This window comes from Loxodonta africana, chromosome 4, assembly GCF_030014295.1.
Source record: "Loxodonta africana isolate mLoxAfr1 chromosome 4, mLoxAfr1.hap2, whole genome shotgun sequence".
In the NCBI taxonomy this organism is placed as follows: Eukaryota; Metazoa; Chordata; class Mammalia; order Proboscidea; family Elephantidae; genus Loxodonta; species Loxodonta africana.
Genome location: NC_087345.1, coordinates 122,659,933 through 122,685,588, shown reverse-complemented (window position 1 = coordinate 122,685,588; position 25,656 = coordinate 122,659,933). Strand labels below are relative to the sequence as shown.

Genomic DNA, 25,656 nt, shown 5'->3' with positions numbered 1-25,656 from the left:
GCTGGCAAGTCCCAAGTCTGTGGTTGGGCAGGAGGCTTCTTCTGACTCACATAACTGTAGGGACTAAACAAACCCAAGATTGGCAGGTAAGATGGCAGGCAGCTGCCTCACAGTCTGCGAAATCCCAAGGTCGGCAGGCAATACGGCAAGGCCGCTGGCTCAAGTCCCATGAACTGGAGGTCAGATGATGATGAGCCAGATGCAGGATCCAGAGCCAACCAAAGCCAGCGAGCTTTGCCAGAACGTTGCTATATATTGAATGCAGTCCTATCCCCCAAGGAAGCTCTCCTTACAATTTACTGGCTGATCATATCATGGAAGTGTTTATATTATATCACAAAATGGAGAATAACTACATCATTACATAACTGCCAAACTACTGAGAATCACTGCCCAGCCAAGTTGGCACACATTCTTAACTGTCACACCATCCCTATGCCGAAGACTACCAGATCTCCTGAGCTCTGGAACAGGAGTCTGCCTGACTCCAGAACTCATTCACTTTTCCCACTAAATGGTGTCTCATTCCATCTGTCATTTTCACATGAGTAAACCATTGCTGTCTAGCTGATTCTGACTCATAGCAACCCTATAGGACAGAGTAGGATTACCCCATACAGTTTCCAAGGTTGTAAATCTTTACGAAGCAGACTGCCTCATCTTTCTCTTGCAAAGTGGCTGGGGTGTTTGAAATGCTGACCTTGCGGTTAGCAACTGAGAGCTTAACCACTGTGTCACATGAGTAGAGATTTAAAATCAAAGAATTTAGCCATTTTAGAGAGAAATCCTTTAAAAAAAATACTTCTGTTTTCCAGACTTTTTAAATAATGTCTATTAATAAAACTTAAGTTTTTCCCCAATCATTCAAGGAAATGTCAGTGATTGTATTATCCTGGAATACAATGATGCTGTCTGTGGCTACTGAAATGTCTGAGATGACTTGCCCCGCAGCTAAGTCCAGGCTGTTGTTCTTTTTGAACGCATGTGTCTTCTTTTTGAGCCCCTGGTGATTCAAATGGTAAACATGCTCCATTGCTAACTGAAAGGTTGAAGGTTTGAGTCCACCCAAAGGCTCCTTGGAAAAAAGGCCTGATGATCTACTTCTAAAAATCAGCCATTGCAAACCCGGTAGATAACAACGGCCTGGGCGGTGTTTCGTGCCGTTGTGCATGGGGTTGTCATGAGTCTGGGGCTGACTTGACAGCAGCAGACACCACCATCTTTTTACTTAAACATTTTTGTTATTGGTTTGCCTGATATTTTGCTGTTAAGCATTTACCTGGCAGATCATGTGGAGTTCTTTCTGGCACTCTGTCCTTTCCTGCCGTCCCTTCTCTTTCTCTTTTCCATTTGGTCGTGGAAATGTATACCACCTGATTTATCACTTGGGACAGGAGTTTTTAACCTGGTAGGGTGTGAGATGTGTTGATGGGTCTCAGAGTTACCTGAGAAACATTTTCAAATTTCTTGCCCTAGCCCCTCTCCTCATAGAACCTGGCATATTCCCCTGGGCATGCGAGATATCAGAATTGATGACTGGAGAGAGAGGACTAGGCTCCTGTACTGTGAAAAGCTCTCTGGCGATGCTGATATTACCCATTCTGCTCCCACTACCTGCTGTGGCCCACTGAGAAGCGCCAACTTGGAGCATCTTTTTTTCTTTTTAAACATACCATCTTAGTTATCTAGTACTGCTATAACAGAAATACCACAAGTGAGTGCCTTTAACAAACAAATAAATTTATTTTCTCACAGGAGACTAAAAGTCCAAATTCAGGGTGTTGGCTCTAGGAGAAGGCTTTCTCCTTCTGTGGGCTCTGGGGGAAGGTCTTTGTCTCTTCAGCTTCTGCTCCTGGGCAGTTTTCCTGTGGCCTGGCATCTATATCCCCTAGTCTTTGCTTCCTTAATCTGCTCCTTTTATATTTTGCAAGAGAGCAACACCAAACACACCTACTTTAATTCTGTCTCATTAATATAACAAAGACAACCCATTCCCAAATGGGATTATAACTAGAGGCATAAAAACCTATTGCCATTGAGGCCATTCCCACTCATAGTGATCCTATAGGACAGAGCAGAACTTGGGATTTCCAAGGATTGGCTGGTGGATTTGAACTGCCACCAGCAGCCAAACTCTTAACCACTCTACCACCAAGGCTCCAACCACAGGCATAGAGGTTAGGATTTACAACACATATTTCTGGGAGACACAATTCAGTCCATAACATACACTTTTAGTTCTTGTTTCTTTGTAGTTTTAGGTACTGGTTAATTCAAGTATTGTTAAATTTGCATATTGATCAATTAGTACATATTGTATTTCCTGTTTGCTTCTATGTGTTTAACCTGGATCTACCAAAAAGAACCAAACCAAACCAGTTGCCATCAAGTTGATTCTGACTAAGGTGACCTCATGTGTTTCAGAGTAGAACTGCATGTAGGGTTTTCAATGGCTATGACCTTTTGGAATTAGATTGCCAGGCCTTTCTTCTGAGGTGTTAATAGGTAGATCTTAACCACTAATCTCCCATTTAGTAGCTGAGCACTCAATCATAATAGAAGGCCTGATAAATAATTAACTCTGGAGGGTTTAGCTGGGAAGTACATCAGTTTCTAAGCCCTTGGGAAAAGGACAGTTCCCCTTTCTCTGGAAAGGATGTGCTCTGTGATGAAGATAGTAGCTACAAGTGCTATTCTAGAATATAAAGGAGGAGGGGGCACCCAGCCGGCCTACAAAATAAGCCTAGTGTTCGCTGGAGTTGGAGTCAGACCCCTTCACATACCCAGAGCAAATACGCTGTGGAGTAAGAAGGGAGCTAGCACAGGGAGGAGCTGAGAGCTGTCTTTGCATTAGATAGACCTGGGTTGTAATCTCAGCTCTACCATCAGTATCTCTTTGCTCTTGGACAAGTTACTTAATTTGTCTGGCCTTATTTTCCTTCTCTGTAAAGTAGGGATGGTGGTGGTGGTGTTAGGTGTCATCAAGTTGATCTGACTCATAGCGACCCTACTTATAACAAAACAAAACATTACCGGGTCTTGCATCATCCTCACAATCATTGCTATGTTTGAGCCCATTGTTGCAGCTACTCTGTCAATCCATCTCATTGAGGGTCTTTCTCTTTTTCCCTGACCGTCTACTTTACCAAGCCTGATGTCATTCTCCAAGGATTGGTCCCTCTTGATAACATGTCCAAAGTAAGTGAGCCAAAGTCTTGGCATCCTTGCTTTTAAGAAACATTCTGACTGTACTTCTATGACAGATTTATTTGTTCTTCAGACAGTCCTTGGTATATTCAGTATTCTTCGTCAACACAATAATTCAAATGCATCAGTTTTTCTTTGGTCTTCCTTATTCATTGTCCAGCTTTCAGTGCATATGAGGTGATTGAAAATACCATGGGATATGATATAGGGATAATGATATCTATTTCACAGAGTTATAATACCCAAACCCACTGCCACCGAGTCAATTCTGACTCATAGTGACCCTATAGAATAGTGTGGAACTGCCCCCAAAGGGTTTTCAAGGCTGTAAATCTTTACGGAAGCAGACTGCCACATCTTTCTCCCACGGAGTGGCTGGTGGGCTCGAACTGCTGACCTTTTGGTTAACAGCCAAGCTCGTTAACCACTGTGCCACCAGGGCTCCTCAGAGTTATAATAGGAATTAAATTAGATAATTTATGTAAATTGATCAACCTGAAGCCCCCAAGGCCAACTACAATTTTATCTTCTCCTTCCCCTTCCTTCTCCTGGTGATGATGGTGTGTTGTAAAGATGCGGGTTTTAGTTTTTGTAATTTTGCTAATTTACCCCCAGTCCTTGGGCTGTTACTTCACTTCTCTCTGCCTCCGTTTAAATAAACTACAAGTGAGAGACTAGGACTTAATGATTTCTACGGTCCTATAGAGCTGTAGTATTCTGTGATGTTATTTTTGGTGGTTTCATTGTTAGTGGTATTATTCACATGATGAGTAAATGAAATACAGTATTTCTTTATGGTGGTATTGAAGTTGACATCTAAGTTGCTATTCCAGAAACAGTTCTTTTGGAGAAAGCATTCATCAGAAGGGGTTCATCATCATGTAAATCTTTTTGAGCGAGTTTTGAAAATTAAATGCATTCCATGCTCTGTAAATATACAAAGGTGTTCATTTTTTACTTTTTTTTATGGCCTCTCTCTGGTGCATATATTTACCTAATATATTTACCAGTGACATAGAAATGCTGTCAAAATTCTGCCTTGTTCGCAGATTCTGCCTTCTGGTTTCTTGGATTTGAGACCTAGAGCTGAGACCCATTGCACAGTGGAGCACCAGCAGAAATGGCCCCTAAGGAAACTAGGACCTCCTGTCGTGTTTTTCCAACATGATATGTTCAATATAGCAGTTGTGTCTCCTGCGTCCAGAGCCTCATGTACCTTTGATTCCCTTTAGTTCTTCAGCCCCAGAGTGGTTCTCTCCTAAACCTGGGTTTATGGAGTTTGTACCTCAAGGCTCTTAAGAGTTTTGTGCAATATTAGGGTCAGACCCACAGGATCTTCTTACATATCTTGTATGAAAGAGGATCTGGAAAATCCTGAATCTGGGCAACAGTTTTTTTTCTATTTGCTTATTTTTTGCACAAGAAGGGTGGTAAAAAGACTAACTTGCAAAACAAGTTGGTATTTTTCTTTCTTTGGTATAGCCATTAATCATCATATCTTATTAGAAAAGCAATCTCTAAGTCTATAGACACTCTTTGGGGAGAAATCATGTACTCCATAATCTGTGGCTTCTCTGTTTTGGAGGTTGTTTATAACAGAAGCTCTGGAGATACTTATTGCAGCTGTATGCTTTTATAGTTTTTGTTTTTATGCTATGATTCTTCAAAACTTCAAATATTATTGACAAAAATGAGTATGTTTTATCTCTTATAGGTTATTTTACTACCTGTTGTGTTTTAGCTCATCTCTGGTTCAGTCTTACAAGATTAATTAGTTGTCTTGGTGGATAAAAACTGTGTTCTTTGATCATTTTGTAACTTTTGTAGTTTAAAAGGTTGCTGTACAATTTTATCTAAGTGTTTTACTGTACATATCATTATCTTAAGAGTTATTTTCAGGCCATTCTTAGGCAGTGTTGAACATCTTTCCGGTACTCAAAAAATAATTGCTTAGATATGTTCGTTAACAATTATTTTTTAAGTGCCTTTGAGTAGCATGAAATACAAAAAGAAATCTACTTTATGACTTTTAGCTGGAAAGCATAATCTTTAAACACTTGGATTCCTACTTAAATAATAATTCTGTATATGAAAGCTTTACTAACGTAGGTTTCTACAACTATCGCAGCGCTTTTCCAGAATCCTTAACAGATTTCCAGGAGGCTCAAGATTAACAGTATACTTTCCTTTTAGGTGGAAGCTGGAGGGAAACAGGATAATTTAGAGAAAAGTAAAATGCTATGCATGCAAGTTCCTACTGACAGTGGGGGAGGCAGTGTCGCGGAAGGTGGAGCCAGTTGTCAACCTTTTTTTGGATACTGTTTAAAATCCATGCAGTATGACCCCTTCCCTCCCACCCATCCACCTGTGATCTACATTCTTATGCACACAGACCTTTCCCAGTGTGGCTAAGCTCTCTGATTCCTGTCAGTGAACACTCCACTGACACAGCCTCACTTGTTTTTCAGCTGGAAATGAAGGGCAGAAGGTGAGGTTGAGACCCCCGCTTTTCATCAGTGTGGCAGCAGTGGGAAGGCATGGGGGGACAGACAGGAGACAGTTACTCTGCTGGTCATGCCACTCTATTGATTCAGCACTTACAATGTGATATACCCTAGATTTCTAGTACACCCACTTTACTCCTGAGAACCTCGTTATTAGTCAGAACATTTATTATCAGGTTTTTAATGTGACATCACTATGCCAGCCATTTCTCTGGTGTGTGTATTTTGTTAAATTTTACATTTTTCTGTCTAATTTGCAGTTGTGTTTGAATTCCATTTTCATTTGTCAGTCATCTTTTACAATAGCCTTACAAAGTATTATTTTTCTGGTATGTGGCAAGAATCGTTCTTTTTTTTTTTTTTTAAACAGGGAATTTTCAGTTTCTGTAATGCTTGAATGTTGTACAGTGAACATGTATTACATGTGGGTATGTGAGCAGAAAAAATAATAACAACTCTAGGGAATGATAATCACAGTATATGCAAAGATTTAACCTATGAAGACACTTCCTGAAGTATTGTTTAAAAAAAATCAAAAAAACCTGGACCCTTAAATATCTGATAATAGGAGAATGATTGAATAAATATTTTATGTTCATGCAATAGAAGACTGCAGCCATTAAAAAGCATGCTGCAGACTTATATTTATTAATATGGAAGATGTCCGTGATACATGGAGGGGGAAAAGCAGGTTATAAAACAATATGTATCATATGTAATCACATTTTTTTTTTTTTGTTTTAAAAACCATAGAATTGCAGACTGGCTTTTCTCAAAAGCTTTCCCATAGCAGAAATACCTAGATGCTAAATAAATGACAAAAAAAACTTTTTAACTTTTATTTTTGAAATAATTTTAAACTTAGAGAAAAGTTGCATATACTGTACACAAAAATATTCTTCACTCAGATTCCCTAATTATAAAATTCTATCACATCTTTTTGCTTTTTCATTCTTATTCTATCTGTGTGTCTGTCTTTGTCTCTCTCTCTGTCTGTTAGTCTCTTTTTCTGGACTACTTGAGATTGAGTTGCAAATCTGATAAGCCATTTGAATCTGATGACCTTTAAGTACTTCAGTCATTACATCTGATGACCTTTAAATACTTCGATGTGTATTTCCTAGAAACAAGGGCACTCTCATACAAAGCCATAGTACACCATCAAAATCTGGAAATTACCATCAGTGCCAGACTGCCATTAAATCTCTGCGCTTTGGTCAGATTTTGCAGTTTGTCCCAGCAGTGTTCTTTGTTACATCCAGAATCACACTTGTAACAAGTCTCTTTAGTCTGGAACAGTCCTCCGCCTTTCCTTGTCTTTGAAGAATACAGGGCTGTTGTTTTGTAGAGTTTACCCTATTTTGGGTTTGTCCAGCGTTTTTTCGTGATTACATTCAGGTTATGTGTTCTAGGTAGGAATACCGCAGTCTTTTTGGACTGTTCTTCTCAATGCGTCATTTCAGGAGTCATATGATGTTGATTTGTCCCATAAATGATGATGCTACTTTTATTACTTGGCTGAGATGGTCTCTGTTAAGTTTCTCCATTATAAAATTTAATAAATAGTTTATATTTTAATAAGTAATTAATATGGATTGTGAGTGGAGATACGAGTCTGTGTTAATATCTTGTTCCTCATTCAACTTTGGCTCATTAGTTTTACCATCTCTTGGTGATTCTTCAGTTATTACTCTGAGAGTTGCCAAATAGTGATTTTCTAATTCCATCATTTCTTTCATACTTGTTAACCATCATTACCTTCCTCTCCTTTCCTCCCTCCCTTCTTCCTTCTACCCTCCCTTCCTCCCTCTCTCTCTTTCTCTCTTCCTTCCTATCTGTAGGAACCCATGGATTCCTGTTTTACTTAATCAGTTATAATCCATTATTATCAATACTAATTTTGATTTTTAAATTTTCCCAGATTTGGCCAGTGGGAGCTGCTTCAAACTGGTTTTTGTGTACTTTTGACATGTTCCCATATTTTTTTGAACTTCCTTGCTTTCTTGTAAAGGATATTCCATGCTTATCTTGGACTTTGTCTGCCCCAGCCCTGGAATCAGCCATTTCTCCAAGGAGCTCTTTTTTTTTTTTTTTGAAGAATGGTATTTAGAAATCAAGATTTAGGCACTAGTTGTGTTCATTGCTACTGGGATGTTATTGTTTCTAGGCCCTCAGTGGAGTATCTAGGAAATAACATGAATGTACACATAAACACAACACATACATATAAACACATACAACTATGTCTACTTCCATGTTTGTCTGTCTGTCATTATCTATCTGTTTATTTTTATTAGAACCCATGAGTTCATTTCCATAACTTCTGTTACAATTCAACATCACATTTTTTTTTTTCAATTTTCCTTTTTCCATATTTATGTCCCTCTTTCCTGTTAGTGAGAAATCTTGCTCTCATTATCTTCAGCATATTTATCTATTTGCTCAAGTCCCTTGTATATAACAATGTCTTGACTTTGTCTCCTTGGCCCAGCACTACATAATAGTCTGTATTTGCTCACCAACTTCTCCTGAATGCTCCAAATTCTCAGTCCTCACTGGTAAGGGTATCACTAGTTTACCCTGGCTGTGCTCCCCACCCTCACTCCATGAATCCTAACAGTATGTTAGCCAAGACGTTCTCTGTTGCTGTTGTTGTTAGGTGCTGTTGAGTCGATTCCAACTCATGGTGACCCTATGTACGGCAGAACGAAACACTGCCCGTTCCTGCGCCATCCTTAAAATTGTTGTTATGCTTGTGCCCATTGTTGCAGCCACCGTGTGAATCCATCTCGTTGAGGGTCTCCCTCTTTTTCACTGACCCTCTACTTTACCAAGCATAATGGCCTTCTCCAGGGACTGATCCCTCCTGACAACATGTCCAAAATATGTGAGACGTAGTCTTGCCATCCTTGCTTCTAAGGAGCATTCTGGTTGTACTTATTCCAGGACAGATTTGTTTGTTCTTTTGGGAGTCCATGGTATATTCAATATTCTTCGCCAGCACCTCGATTCAAAGGTGTCAGCTCTTTGGTCTTCCTTATTCATTGTCCAGCTTTTGTATGCATATGAGGCGATTGAAAACACCATGGCTTGGGTCAGGCCGACCTTATCCTTAAGGTGACATCTTTGCTTTTCAACACTTTAAAGAGGTCTTTTGCAGCCGACTTGTCCAATGCAGTATATGTTTTGATTTCTTAACTGCTGCTTCCATAGGTGTTGATTGTGGACCTAAGTAAAATGAAATCCTTGACAACCTCAATCGTTTGTCCATTCATCATGATGTTGCTTATTGGTTCAGTTGTGAGGATTTTTGTTTTCTTTATGTTGAGGTGTAATCCATACTGATCTGCATCAGTAAGTGCTTCAAGTCCTCTTCACTTTCAGCTAGCAAGGTTGTGTCATCTGCATCACACAAGTTGTTAATGAGTCTTCGTCCAATCCTGATGCCCCATTCTTCTTCATATAGTCCAGCTTCTTGGATTATTTGCTCAGTATACAGATTGAAAAGGTATGGTGAAAGGGTACAACCCTGATGCACAGCTTTCATGACTTTAATCCGCTCAGTATCCCCTTGTTCTGTTCAAATGATTGCCTTGGTCCATGCACAGATACCTCATGAGCACAATTAAGTATCCCAGAATTCCCCTTCTCTGAAATGTAATTCATAATTTGTTATGGTCCACACAGTTGAATGCCTTAGCATGGTCAGTAAAACACAGGTAAACATCTTTCTGGTATTCTCTGCTTTCAGCCAGGATCTATCTGACATCAACAGTGATATCCCTGGTTCCACGTCCTTTTCTAAATCTGGCTTGAATGTCTGGCGGTTCCCAGTCAATATACTGCTGCAGCCGCTTTGAAATGATCTTCAGCCAAATTTTGCTTGCGTATGATATTAATGATATTGTTTGATAATTTCTGCATTCAGTTGGATCACCTTTCTTGGGAATAGGCATAAATATGGATCTCTTCCAGCCAGTTGGCAAGGTGGCTGTTCTCTAGGCCCTGGAAAGATTCCTTCCATCTTCCCTGCAGTGTGCAGCTGAGAGTACCCCGCTCTCCATGGCTCTGACTGAGTGCTCCCACAGTATAGAGTCACAATTGTCTCTCTAAATCAATCACAATAGGCTATTTGGTCTTAATTATAATAGCTTAAGCTTTTAGAGTAAATCAGTGTTTGTCTTCATTCTACATCTGCTTATTACCAAAGGTGCCTCTGAGGGAAAAACACTTGATTATCTTCATAATTATTTGAATAATTACTTCTACATATCTTCCCAGAATTTTGAAAATTGTTTGACCTGTCATTGTGAAGATCTTCTACCCAATCTTGAGGAGGAAAATGAGGCTTGGAGAGGTTTAGTAATCTTCCCAAGCCCCACAGCTAATTAGTGATCAAATGAGGGCCAAAAAATCCTGATTCAGACATGTGAACTTTACTGCCCTACGCTGCTCTTGTTCTGTTCCCACCAGAAGGTTAACAGCGATTTATAGATTTTTTAAAAAATATATTAAAGCATACAAAATAATTCATGTTTCTGAATACCTCGTTTTACTCAAGTTTTTTTTTTTTCCCAGAAGAATGAAAATTGGTCCTAGGATTATGCTGCTCATCTGTAAAGTGAGTAGTTTGAATTAGATGGAGTTGATATCCCTCTAGGTTCTAGCATTTGATTACTCTATTAATCTAAATGCTTCAGTTTATTTCCTTGAGAATCCACCGTAACTAGTGTGTGTACACACGCACGTGTGTGTATGTTCGGACAGAGGCATAAAAGTTTGAGGCAATAAAATGTTAAATTCTGATCTCTATTCTACCACTGACTGGTGATAAGATTTGAGGCAAGTCATTTATCACTCCACATCTCACTTTTCACATCTGAAGTGTGGAGGTAACTGCCAACTACCTCATAAGGGATGTTTAAATAATGGGTAGAAAACACTTTGAGCATTTATGAAGGAAGATGCTTTGAAAACATAAGTGATTTCTTATTCTTTTGAGCAATTATTCCTCATGAAGAACATTATGGAAAGAGGATCTCTTGAACTATTATAATTTTTTCCACACAGAGTCCAGTAGCAGTTATAATAAATCCACATCCTACTGCTGTCTTTTCCTCCTAACATAGGGGAAAATCTACCCGTTTTTCCATCATTTTGCTCATTTATATATAAAGGAAAGTGACAGTTGAGTATGTTAATGGACATTATGATTTGAGATTGACTGGGCTACATTTTAGCCGTCTAGTCACTTTAATTTGAGTGTATCATCTGTCTTGTGTTCAAAGTGTCTATGATTGTGATGTTGAGGTGCTCAGAACTACCTAGACAGTAGTAGTACTTCTTTGTGGCTTCTATGGATTGTGTTAGAGTGAAGAGGTCTACATTTTTTAATATGTGAGATCAACAAAGTCTAATTGCCCTTTAATAGATGTCAGGACAGTTTTGTTTTTTAAAGTTATTTTTACATTTCTACAAGTAGATAAGAAAAACTAATATAGAATTATTAAATGCCTATTAAGTGTTTGGTTTTGTTCTAGCCACGTATGTTATTTAATCTTCACAGAAATTAGTAAAGAAGACTGTCTAAGTAATTAGTCCCAGAGAAATTAAGTAATTCCTACATGGTTGTATAGCTAACGAGGGGTGAAAACTGGCTTATCTCACAGGTCTGTGCTATTCTAAGGAGCATGGGCTCTGAGTTTAAAAAAAAAAAAACACTTTGTGATACAGTAAACTTTTCCCCCCAGACGGCTCTTCTGGTGCCCCAAAGAGACCACATAAATCATGGTGTTCTTTGCTTTTATAAGTCCTACTGTACTGGGAACTTAAGGAGCACTCAGCAGTAACAGTAGCAACAATAACACTAGCAAAAACAAGAAGACAAGAGGCTGACATTCCTTGAACATTAACTACGTGCTAGATACAGTCCTTAACAGTTCATGTGTATTAACCCACACAGGTTAAGTGTTACCTAATTTGACCAAATCAAACAACTAATTAGTGGGATACAAACCCAGGCAGTCAAAAGATCCTACCCTTTTGGCCACTGTGTCATGCTTTCCTAGTAAATATTCGTTATATTGCAGTTATTAGTTGAAAAGTAATAAAACCAATTCTAATTAAGTGAAGCTGGAAAGGAATTTATTAGAAGGAGACAGAGTAGTTCACTGAATCATTAGGAAGCCTGGAGAACCAGGCTTGGAAGACAAGCAGGAACATGGAAGACGGACTGGGGAGCAGAGAATACAGCTAGTTTGTGCTATGGGAAGAGTTTGTTTATAGTTCCACTGCTGTTGCCATTGCCACTGGCAAGGCAGGTAGCGTGCTGCTGGCTGGTGACCACTGGGGCACTGGACTCTTGGATCTTCTGCTGTAACTGATGTGGCCTTAAAAATATATGCATTATTTAAACATCACTTATGAGGTAGTTGGCAGTTACCTCCACATTTCAGACGTGAAATTATTAATTATTCTTTCATCTTGGCATCATTTCAACAAGATTCAAAGTTCCAGCTGAAAGCAATCACTCTATGGAACCCAGGTCACATACAAAAAAGGGCCAGACTTTGTATACTTTTTGATTTAATTGTTCTAGTATATACTGGGCAGGATGGTAGCAGAAAAAAATGACAGCTTTCCAGTGTTGAGTCTTAAAGATTAAGATATTTGCTCAGAAAAACTTTATCCTGTTTTGTGTTTAAGTAGGTCAGAAAAATGATTTGAGGAATTGGCAATTAAAGAATGAGAAGACACTGGTTGCATATTTGTTAAATCCAGTTAAGCTCTAAGTGACCATTTTTGGTTCATTCTATTTCGATCATAGATAAAGAGCATAACTTCCAGATGGCTGATAATTGAGTCATGAAATACATCTTTTTTTTTCTGGTTAATTTTAAACATGGTGAAGAAATTCACTGGCTATCGAAAGGTAGTACTCTTCAGAAAAAGGACGATGGCTTTATTCATAAGCAGGGTAGGGATCAATGTTTTAAGAATTTTGTTGTACAGGCCAAAGCACTTTAACAAATGCTGTAATAAACTATTGTCTAGTCTTATCTCATGACTCACTGATTGTAAGCACTAATCCACATGGAAATTTCAGTGCTATACAAGGAGTTGGGTCAGGCAGTGGAGTAAGACTTAACTTTCATCACACAACGCTTAATGGAAACTCGTTTTACTAGAATTCTGAATGTATTAAACTTTTGGAGTGTTTGCAATATGCCAGGTAGTGTGCAAAGTACTTTACATATATCTAATAATCCTCACCTTATAAGGTAAATATTATTTGCCACCCTTTAAGGATGAAATTGAGAGAAATAACTTGCCCAGGGTCACACAGGAAGTGATGGGGCTAGATATTAATTCTGCATTTGTTTGGCTCTAAAGCCTGCTTTTGATGATCACTATACTGTGGAAGAAAATCATAAATTGCAAGTTAAATATGGATTAGAGTTCTTGAATTGTTAGATCAGGAGGTTTCCGTGTCACTTCTTCTTAGAGAACTACTTTCTCCTTTTAGATTGAGTAACTCAAGCAATGTCATTCCATCCAATATTTGTTCTCTGAGTTAAAAGAATATAAATTGTTATTGATGCATAGTCTTACTGTTTATGATATTCTCACACATATTATCATGTGAGATATATGGGTAAGGTGGTTTTCTCACAGGTAAGGTGGGTAGGGCTAGATAGGCAGTGTGGCATCTCAGATCATCTTTAGCACTCATGACTACCTATTATGAAGAAAATGTTCGGTTCTTTCTTGAAAAGCCTTCCATGGGTGCCATCTCTTGGCGGTAACAAACTCTAAACTTTACCAGCCATCTTATAATGGAATGTTTGGTTTTATTTATACTCAGTTTCCACTTCAAGCTTTGAATTATATTTAGGTTTTCTAGTATCGGAAGGCAGGTCATGTTCACCTTGTTATAACTTTTATGGTTTTGATTGAGTTTGCTGACTTGAGACTGATATTCAGTCTTTAAGTGTACTTTAGTAAACCTATGAAATATGGAACCCTCATCTTAGCATTAAAAAATGCTAACCCTAATCCTCGCCCTTATTATGAATGTTTCTCCCCTGCCCAGTTTTGTCCATGTGGTTGTAAGAGAATTACTTGTTATGAAACACACACGCATACGGAGAAAAGAAAAGAAAAAAAGCCTAGTTCAAGAAATGACGGTGGCCAGCCTGATGCAGGGAAAGAGCCAGAATCCATTGGTATCCTTCACAAAAGGCAGTGCTAAATAATTTTTCAAAATTTTCATACTCATTATGCTAATTTACTTTAATAGATATTTAATTGTTTATTAAAATTCTCTTACTTTGAATATGAAATATTTCCTCCCTCAGTTTTTTTCATCAGGCTGTTTTCAGGGTGGTGCATGGAGCCCTGCAGAGCCAGATGTGGTACTGGAGTTATGACTTCATAGGTTGAAGGCTGCATCTCTGAACGGGACTACAGATGGCTTTATACACGTGTATCTCATACAACCTGGCCAGGCTTTATACACTTTAGTCAGATATGTAGGCACACATGCCGGCAGATAGTGGGACAAGCTGTCATGTCTTCATTATCAGTAGCAGGACTCTCCAGAAAGGTCTGCCTTATATCCCAACAGTAGAACTGAGTGGAAGAATTAATAAGGACATGGTTTTTTTTTTTTTGGTTTGCAAAGTGCTATACCACTACATGCTAGATAAATTTATAAGTAACCATCATATGGGAGAGGTAGACATTATTTGTAATTTGAATGCCGTTGTAATGATATTAAAAAAACTCCATGACTCTGGACCTAGGGCCAGGGCTTAGAAACAGTTCCATGGTAGCAAGCTAAGCGTTCTTTGTAACAGGATGTGAACCGCCACAGAATGCTCTAGGCAATATTAAATTGGGGTGATTTTTAGAGGGTGACAAATGTTTTATGTTTCCTAAATCTGAAATGGGTTCTGCCAGCTCTAAATGGCTGCCAAGTTATGTTATCACTTGCCTGCCTTGTAACTGCTTCAATTATTTCCTTCCCCAGCCCTTTATGATGAGATTCGTCAGTTTCGCAAGGCCTGTGGAGAGGCTCATCTCAAAACCATCTTGGCAACAGGAGAACTTGGATCTCTTACTAACGTCTATAAAGCCAGCATGATAGCAATGATGGCAGGTAAGTGTTTTATATTCAAATGATGTTTAATATTCCAGTGATGTTTTCAGGAGGAATGAGTTAAGTGAAAGCACTTGGCTGTTACTTGAAAGTGCTGACCACTTGGCATTTTTTTTTTTTTTTGCAGGAGGTGTCCGATATTTTTGTATGATTTGAAGTGGTCAGAAACTCCTGGCTTTCTTCCATGTTTCTTGTGGCATTTCATTGCTGCACTATTCTTGAAAGGCAGTAGATGGCTCTCTTGTTAGTGAATTGTCTTCTGTGGTATTCTTTGATTATTTATTCATCAACATATGTTAGACAGGAATTCCTTTAACTTATCCCTCTCTATGAATTTAAGCTTTTGATTTTTCTCAGGGATACGTATCCATACTATCTAAAGCAGCCTCTCCTTTGATTTGCGTTAATTTTTTTCAAGTTAATACAGTATTATTGTTTTTTATACTTTCAAATATAGGTTGACTTATTCATTATCTCCATGACCAGCAGGTCCAAGCTTGAAACCTGTGAGTCTTGCTTGATTCCTTCTTTTTCTCACCTTCACATAAATCAGTAAACAAGTCTTGAGAGTTCTACCTATTTGCTAAGTCAGTACCTCTTCTCTCCATTCTGAGTGCTGCTGTCCTCGACCACTGCCAACCCCACAGGGATTACTTTAGTAGTCTTCTAACTAGTTTTCCTGCCTCTACTTTTGTCCCCCTTCGGTCTGTTCTCCACACTGTTCAAAATCATCTTTTAAAAATGCCAATTTCATTGTTGAACTGCTTGCCTGAAACCCTTCAGTGGATTCTTCTTATCTACAAGGTAAAATATAAATTCTTTAAGCCTGATTTAAAGGAATGGTCTCTTCTGTCTGCTTGCCTCTCCCTGTCCATGTTCTCGTTTACCTGTTTCATTTCTTCCTTTAACCGGTGTCTATTGAGACATACTGTGTGCAAGGTAACTTTATCTGTGATGCACTTTGCCAGACACTTTTGAGTAATATCCCTTAATCTTTATGTCAGGGAGCTCTGGTGGCACAATGGTTAAGTGGTCAGCTGCTAACCCAAAGATTGGCAGTTCGAACCCACTCAGCAGCTCCACAGGAAAAAAACCTGACGGTCAGTTTCTATAAAGATTACAGCACAGGAAACCCTGTGGAGCAGCTCTGCTTTTGTCACATGGGGTCGCTATGAGTTGGAATTGACTGGACAGCACCTAACAACAATAAGCCTGATTACAAAAAAAAAAAAAGATTCTTCTAAGACCCCTCCCTGTGCCTTTTAAGGTCTCATCATTTTCCCTTCTTACCATATGCCCCAATCACATAGAATTACTTGCCATTTCCTAAGGATGGCATCTTCTGAACCTTTTGAGTCTTCAAATATATTGTGTCCCTGCCTGGAAAGCCTTTTGCCCAAGTAACTCCTTAACATCTTTCATGATTCAGCACAGATAGCACCCCTTTCAGGAACATCTGCCCTGATGCCCGTTTCTCCCCCATCACTTTGCTGTCATGCCCTCTGAGCCATAGCATTCTGTTAATCCTCTATCAGATAACCTATCACATATGATTATTAACTTTCCAGGCTCCCTACTTTTGTGGGCCTCATACTTGGATGAAGACATATAGCTTCTCTGGTCTTTAATCTGGGTTATCCATTGTTGCTCTGTAGACTTTTATACTCTTGTATACTTTTTGATTACTCTCTCAGACCTAGCATCATTCTTTGGAACATTCCTGAAAATCAACCCCCTAGGCATTGATCAGCCTATTGCTCTAGTCACTGTTGCTGTATCCAGAAAATGTCTGCCCTGGTTGTCTCATTTAGAGCAAATTCTCTGACAACTTGAGTACAAAGAGAAATGGAGCACTTTGAACAGTGGTTCTTCAGTTCTGTTGGCATTTCAGAGGTCCATAGTAATAGAAGACTCACTGCAACTCTTAGGAACCTGGAAAAAGGCCCTACAGTCTTAGGTAAGGCAGGTAGCTTCCTTTTCATGACCTTTGCCAGGACAAGGAATTGTTAGCTTAGAATTCTGTGATTCAAGCCAGTATATTCATTTTGGAAGATCAGCCAACCCTATCCTACCCATCACCTATTATTTGTGATAGGCACATGGTATTAGGTCATTAAGGTTTTGAAACCTATGTTCTACAGCCTACCCTCTCCTACCCATAAAGAAAAAAAAAAATGTGACTAGAAACATGCTTTCCCTTGGTCTCTCCCTGTCCATGTTTTTGTTTACCTGTTTCATTTCTTCATTTAACCAGTGTCTGTTGAGACTTACTGTGAGCAAGATAGCTGTATCTGTGGTGTGCTTTACCAGATACTTTTAAGTAATATCCCTTAATCTTTACATCAGGGAGCCCCAGGGGTGCAATGGCTAAGTGCTTGGCTGCTTACCGAAAGGCTGTTGGTTTGAACTCACCTGCTAATCTGTCTCCGTAAAGATTACAGCCTAGGAAACCCTATGGGGCATTTATACTCTGTCCTGTAGGGTCGCTGTGAGTCAGAATCAACTTGATGGCACACAACAATAACAACAATCTTTGCATCAGCCCTGTAGTTAATGATGAAAAGTAAGGAGATGAAGTGATTTACTTAAGATGATAAAGCTAATATATATAGTCATCATTTGAACCCAGGTCTTCTGGCTCCATGTTTATTGCAGTAACACAACTGTGCTAGATCTTATCATAAATGAAAGATACAATCTTTGTGCAGTATAATAGCACACCTTCTGGCCTATAGTTTATATTTCCTATCCTGTTCAAAGGAAACCCTGGTGGTGTAATGGTTAAGTGCTATACCTGCTAACCAAGAGGTCAGCAGTTTGAATCCGCCAGGTGCTCCTTGGAAACTCAATGGGGCAGTTCTGCTCTGTCCTTTAGGGTCACTATGAGTCAAAATTGACTTGATGGCAGTGGGTTTGGTTTTCTTTTTTGGTTTTTTTGGTATCCTGTTAAAAAGGTCTATAATTGAAAAGAAGTATTTTTTTTTATTTGAAGAATTAAAATTTAAAAAAACATTTATATTCTTGTTCTAACTTTTATGTGTAACCCTCACAAAATAATCCCCAACGAAAATAATTTTAAAATTTCTGACTAAATCACATTGCTCCCTCCTTTTGTGGTATTTTTTATTGATTTTCTTAAATCTATTTTATTGAGGTGCACTTTACATTCAGTAAAATCCAAGTGTTAAATGTACGTGTAATGGGTTTTGACAGTTTGTGTACACCTGTGTAACCACTGCCTCAATCAAGAATGAGAACATTTCCATCACCCCAGAAATACCTTTGTAGTCAGTTTCCACCCCCCTCACCATCTCCCCCAGATTCAAATACTGAACTGATCTTATCACCATAGATTAATTTTGTCAGCTTTAGAGCATCATATAAATAGAATCCCACAGTTGAGTATGTACTCTCTTGTTCATATTTATTTTTCCATTCCAAGAAAATCGCTATGAGATCCATCTGCATTATTCTGTGTATGAGGAATTTGCTTAGAAGTATTACAGTGCACAGGTATAGTGAGTTGTTAAATTTATCAGTAAAGTTGTTTGTAATATTTACTCATTATTAATCTAATGTTTGTAGGTTCTGTAGTACTGTCCTCTTTTTTTATTCCTCATAGTGGTCATTTTTGTTTTCTCTCCCCCCGTCCCCGCTCCCCCTTCTTTTTTTTTTTTTTTTTTGGAAAAAAGAGTCTTGCCAGGGGTTTGCCAATTTTATTAATGCTTTTTAAAGAACCAACTTTTTGTTCTGTTATTTTCTCTAGTTTTTGTTTTTAGTTTCATTAAATTCTCCTCTAATACTTGTTTTTATATTCCTTCTACTTATTCTGGGTTTAATTTATTCTTCTTTTTCTAGCTTCTTACAGTGGAAACTTAGATCACTGGTTTTAAACCGTACTTCTTTTTCTAATATAGGCATTTAACCCTATACATTTCTCCCTGACACTGTTTTAGCTCCATTATCGAAATTTTACTATACTGTGCTTTCATTATCATTAGTTAATGAAATTTCCTAATTTCCAACTTCGGTTGTGATCCATTTGTTATTTAGAATGAGTTGTTTAATTTCCAAATATTTTTTAGTTTTTTGGATACCTTATTGTTACTAATTTCTAATTTGAAATTCTGTTATGCTCAGAGACTATCAATTGTAAGACTCTTTTGTCTTTTGAAATTAATGAGACTTATTTTATGGTCTATTTAGGTATATGCTTCAAGTGCATTTGAAAAGAATGTATATTTGTAGATGTTGGTGGTCGTGTTCTATACATGTCAATTAAGTCAAGTTGGTTGCTAGCATTTTTCAGATTTAGGTGTTTTTGTTTTTTGTCTATTCTATTCATTACTTATTACTGAAAGAGAGTTATTAAAATATCTAAGCATGATTGTGGATTTGTCTACTTATTCCCTTTATTCTGTCAACTTTTTTCTTCATGTATTTTGGAGCTCTGTTATTAGGTTTGTATACTTTTAGAATTATTATGTTTTCCTGTTGAATTAGCACATTCATCATTGTGAAGTGTCCTCCTTTATCTCTGGTACTTCTCCTTTTCTGGATATCCACTTTGTCTGATATTGATCTAGCTATACCTGCTTTCTTATGCTTACCATTTGTGTGGTATATCTTGTTTTCCATCCTATTATTTTCAACTCGTCTTTGGCTATATATTTTAAGTATGTCTTTTGTAGGCGGCGTGTTATTTATTATCACAATAGCTGCTTTTTAATTGGGGTGGCTTGTCCATTTACATTAATCAAATAAAAATGTAAGAAAATATTTTCCACTTTAACGTTTAAAAAAAAATTTTATTGTGATTTAAGTGAAAGTTTACAAATCAAGTCGGACTCTTATATAAAAATTTATAAACACCCTGCTATATACTCCTAATTACTCTCCCCCTAATGAGACAGCATACGCCTTCTTTCTACTCTCTATTTTCTGCCATCTTCTGACCCCCTCTGCCCTCTCATTTCCCATCTAGACAGGAGGTGCCCACATAGTCTCATGTGTCTGCTTGATCCAAGAAGCTCACTCCTCACCAGTGTCATTTTCTATCCCATAGTCCTGTCCAATCGCTGTCTGAAGAATTGGCTTTGGGAATGGTTCCTGTCTTGGGCTAATGGAAGGTCTGAGGATCCTGACCTCCGGGATCATTCTAGTCTCAGTCAGACCATTAAGTCTGGTCTTTTTACAAGAATTTGAGGTCTGTATCCCACTGCTCTCCTGCTCCCTCAGGGGTTCTCTGTTGTATTCCCTGTCAGAGCAGTCATCGGTTGTAGCCGGGCACCATCTAGTTCTTCTGCTCTCAGGTTGATGTAGTGTCTCTGGTTTTTGTGGCCCTTTCTATTTCTTTGGCTCATAATTACCTTGTATGTTTGGTGTTCTTCATTCTCCTTTGCTCCAGGTGTGTTGAGACCAATTGATGCATCTTAGATCGCTGCGTGCTAACACATTTTTAACAATTTTTACATGTATGGTTTGGTGACATTGATTACATTCATTGTGTTGTTCAACCCTCACCATTATCCACTTCCAGTTTTTTCATCACCCTTAACAGAAGCTCAGTGCCCACTAAGCAATGGGTCCCCCTTCCCTTTTCCCTCTTGCTTACTTCTGGTAAACTTTGGTCTTTATACACTTCCAAAAAAAAACACTTTTTTTTATTCTAGATATTTCACATATGTGGCATTATACAGTATTTGTCCCTTTATGGCTCACTAATTTCACATAGCTTAATGTTTCCAAAGTGCATCCATTTTGTTGGCCCATTTACATTTAATGTACTTACTAATATGGTAGGATTTAAGTCTGTAATCTTGCTATTTATTTTCTATTTTTCCCCATCTATTTTTGTTTGTTTGTTTGTTCCTCTCTTCCTGCTGTCTTTTGGATTCATGAAATATTTTCTAGTATTTCTTCTATTGGGTTTTAAAATCTATAAACTCTCTGGAATTTTTAGGTAGTTGCTCTAGAGATTACAATATGCATCCTTAACTTATCACAGTCTATTTAGAATGAATATTGTTCCACTTTACACATCACAAAAGTGAGACATTTATAACAAAGAGTTCTGTTTATACCCTCACCAGTCCTTTGTATTACTACTTTTGCATTCTTCTACATACAGGGTTGGATTAAGGCATGTGAGGTCCCTAAACCTGCTAGTCTGTGGCGTTCCCTCCTCTGCTTACTCACACATTTGAATGGGGTATATATGTATAACTCACGTTATATATATATGTGTGTGTATATATGTTGATCAGAAGGGACCAGTCCTTGGAGAAGGACATCATGATGCTTGGTAAAGTAGAGGGTCAGGGAAAAAGAGAAAAATCCTGAACAAGATGAATTAACACATTGGCTGCGGCAATGGGTTCAAGCATAATGATTGTGAGGATGGTGCCAGACCGGGCAGTGTTTCATTCTGTTGGTACGTAGGATCACTAGGAGTCAGAACTGACTCAATGGCACCTAACAACAACAACAACATATATTTGTGTGTGTATGTCTTAGCTGTTCATGATGTAACTTTTTTTTAAATATAACTATAATGTTAGTGATTGAATGCAAAAGTGGCGTATGCCATTTTAGCAGAATGAGATGAGCTGGATTATAAAATTTTTAGTGGATGTGGAATACTAAGATTTTTACTATATACCACATTTTCTACAAAAAGAATATTCCACATATTCTACAACAAAGAAAATGAGTCAGTGAACTTAGCTGTTTCAGTAATCAGCATAAAATTTCTATTAATCTCCCACAATGAAAAATTGACTTTTACCAATTTTGCTTTAAGCAGCTCATACTTCACCTTTGATGCTTATTTCATAATATGTTATAGTTATAATCGGACAAATGAAAAAAGTCATAAAAGAAAATTTAATGATCAGAAAACTAATATTACAACAAATTGCTGTTTTATTTTTAGATAGATCTCTCACCTGTAACATCTTATAATTAAAAACATTTCTTTTTATTCTTTGCTTATACAAATTCTTCAACGATTTCTTCACAATTAAGCTGCCAACCAGAATCTACTTCCATACACAATAAGGATAATGAATTAAGTCTTTCTTGAATCATTGTTGTACGCTAAGGGTTTTTGAGTTTCTTAAGCAGGAAATTGAGTGTTCTTTTGTGTTGTCTGTGATCATTAAAGTTAGGAAGATGCATAAAACAATTTCAGTGTTGGGAAATACAAAGTTATTTTATCTTCTCTTACGGATTCATACGTGCCTACATGAGTAAAATTTGTTTTTCCTGAATTTGTGAACTTAGTTCTTGTGTAAGAATGAAATTGTTGCACTTCTCTCTGAAGGTTTGTATTTAAGTCATTGAGATAAGCCTGCACCAGTTTCTTGGACGCCTTCATGCATCCCTCATCAGTTATGTCCACATTGTTTAAGAAGAAAAATCTATTTGAAAGAACTTCATACACCCTTGTTTTCATAATGCCCCCTTCTTTTCTTGCAACATTTGAGTGTGTCAATGATGGTGTAGTATATATGGTTACGTGAAATGGATCTCTGGCACTCAATGATATTTCTGGAGCACTCTCATCATTTACTTGTTTCTAATGCTTCTGCGACAGTGAACTGCTTGATAATCGGTATTAGGCCGTGTTTCATTGTGTTTTAAAATTTTTCAAAATCTTCTTTTAAAGTATGTAAATACCCTGTTAATGACTGTTATGTCTGTGCATATCTTTTAAATTTACATCTGAATCTTGGAGAGTTTGACTCATATGATGAAAATGCTGCAATGTATTGTTCCACATCACCAACCTAAATTTATACTCTAATGTTTGCATTTTGTTGGCTTCTCTTTTGGTATCTCCTTTTTGTGTCTGGTCTTCAGCAATATTTTCTAAGGCATCTAGAATCTGAGCATATGATTCTAGGATTGCACTTGTTGCTACAGCATGTGCTTCCCAACATGTATTAGAAAGACATTTTAATACTTGATCATTGCTTAAGTATGTTTTAAGAACTGCCCATCAGTGAGTAGAGGTGGCAAAAAATATGTAGAATAATTGAACAGTAGAAAAAAAAAATCAGCTGCTTTTGGACAACAATTGACTAGCTGCACTGCTTCCTACAATTTTCAGTGAATGCTCAGCATATGGTATGAAAATAGCACATTCATTACATTCTAAAATTTTCTGTCACATACCTTTATAATGCCCTGACACATTGGCAGCACTGTCATGAGACTGGCCTCTGCACTTCGAAAAGTCAGTTTTGCGAACTTCACATAAATAGTGAAGTATTTGATTTGCAGTTTCTTCACCAATATGATTTTTTAAGCAAGTAAATGTGATAAATCGCTCAACAGGTTTTCCATGTGTTGGAGATACATATCTTAAAATAATACTTAGCTCATCTGTATGAGAAAGATCAGAAGTGGAATCTAAAAACAAACTGAAATATCAGGCTATATTTATTTCACTGAAAATAGTTGATTGAACTTTATCACTTATTAACCCAGCGCCCTTGAGTCGATTCCGACTCATAGACACCCTGTAGGATGGAGTAGAACTGCCCCATAGAGTTTCCAAGGAGCGCCTGGTGGATTCGAACTGCCGACCTTTGGTTAGCAGCTATAGCACTTAACCATTACGCCACCATCACTTACTAAGTTTATTCTTCCCACGTTGTTTTAGACATATACGATGGGTTGCCTTTTCCTGGGTTACCATATTTTGAGATGTGACGTGCTAAAAATGGATCAACCAGAGCAACAAGTTCAAGTAAACCCCCAAATTTCCATTTTGTGGGGACCCAAACACTTCATTTCTTCCTTGAAAAGATAGTCCGTGTCTAGTGATTGTTATAATGACAGCAACAACACATTGCAGAATGGCTTTCCAGTACTGGTGTTTCTCCATTCATTTGTGTTTCCAGTTCATGAGTTAAGACAGAACCATATGACAACATACAATCTCTGTGAATTGAACTGTTTTCATGTTTATCAGTCATATTTGAATGGTACCTATTGCTAAACCCATCCGTAGCAAATTGAGAATTAAATGATTTAGGACTGAGTAGTTTGCAAACAAAACAATATACAGAGCTAACTGATGGCGAATACAGTAGCCACTTGTTCTTATAATTTTCATCATTAGCTTTGTACCCCAGAAATATATTCTGGCTACAGAACATTGTTTGTTTACCATCCAGAAATTTTTGACACAAATTTTCAAATGGCCCACCGTGATATTGACAATCACTTGACCCTCTTTCAATCCAATAATTTACATCAGTAGAAAAATTATTCCACAAAGCAGGATCTGTATTTCTGTTAATTAATGGGGTTTGCAGATGTGACAATTTCAGATTCTAAAATAGTTTTACTTTCTACACTATTATTAAATTTTTTACTGCGGCAAGGAATGGATGCAGAATTTAGAGCAAATTCTTTTATATTTTTATTGCTGTTAGTAATTTCAGCACTAGCAGTACTAGTACAATGATTTGCACCCATTAAATTTGAGCGTTCAGTGGAAGAAGTCTTTTCTGATTCATTACATTTTACAAAGGAAGTTCATTTTGAAATCGTCTTTAGGGATTCACAAATTATTTTCTTTTTACCTTCCGCTTTTGTGCTCCACTTTGTTGTTGTCATTTCATTTTACCTGGTTATAAAATTATGTCACATTTTAGATTTGGTTCTACTGTAGCAAATAAATTTGAATAATAGAAAATCAATAAAATGCATTAAACAAGTAAAATTTATAAAATAAAATTCATATTTGAATTAGGACATCAACACAAAAATTTTATATTTGAAAATTAGCAAGTGAAAAAATTGATTTGAAACATGTAATTTTGTTCTTCAGGTCTGGGGTAGTCAAAAGAAATAGTGCTTACAAGGCAGTTGAAAATATTACATTTGTTTGTTGTACGATGTTTGTTGGCGAGCCCTTCACAGATCTCCATGTTTGTTTTCCATCTTGAAGTAGTACTTAAGAACTTGTAAACTCACTTTCTATCCTTTGATGCTGCATCTTCACAATTCATTGGGCTACTGCTGATACCTGACAGGTATGAGAGTGATGGCTAAGAGCATAATACAAATACAAGGATATGTTCAATCTGAAAACGTGTTTTGGTACACTTTGCACAGGACAGGACCAGATTTGTCACAAGTCACGTGATTATAGTGCCATTGGCCTTTTCTTAGATGGTCAACAAGAGAGAACTGAATGTGAGGTTAGACCCGATCAGTCTGAAATGAAAGGGAAAATATAATTGTGATCATATACCGCATATATAAAATGTACATTTTATTTCTTTGTGTAATTGTTCAACTCCCATGTTTGGAGATATGTACATAATTGATGGAATAATAGCACTACTTCTTGATGAGCAGGTTTGTTTTGCAAGTCATAACAATATCAATTTCTTAAAGTCTGAAGGGAAATGGAAAATAAAATATATTTGCATAATTTTTATCACCTAAATATTAGTTTAATTTATTTCCTTGAGAAATTGTTCAACTTCCTTATACAGAGATATGTAAATATTCTGATAAAATATAAATGTAATGTTCTGATAAATGCCCTTTTTGCTTTCTTGGAAGATGAATTTAGAAACCTACTCATTGTTGTAAAACAGAATCATATTTTGCATGATAAACAAATATTGAATTTTGCATCCTCTTATTGTGCCTAATACCCAGTTTATTAACATATGTACAGTAGTACCAAGGACTGAGTCCCTCACAATAAAAAAGAAACTCACTTGATACATAAAACATTTTGTGTTAGATAAATATTAA

The 25,656-nt window shown here is 37.4% G+C and overlaps 1 protein-coding gene across 2 annotated transcripts in view; it reads left to right on the top strand.

Moving 5' to 3' along the window:
• Positions 1 to 25,656, top strand: part of DERA (deoxyribose-phosphate aldolase) — a 167,647-nt gene that overhangs the window by 53,545 nt on the left and 88,446 nt on the right. For both annotated transcript variants that reach the window (XM_010595188.3, XM_064284541.1), the window contains exon 6: positions 14,743 to 14,871. In XM_010595188.3, coding sequence (XP_010593490.1) covers positions 14,743 to 14,871 — 129 coding nt within the window. The remainder of the gene's footprint in view (positions 1 to 14,742; positions 14,872 to 25,656) is intronic.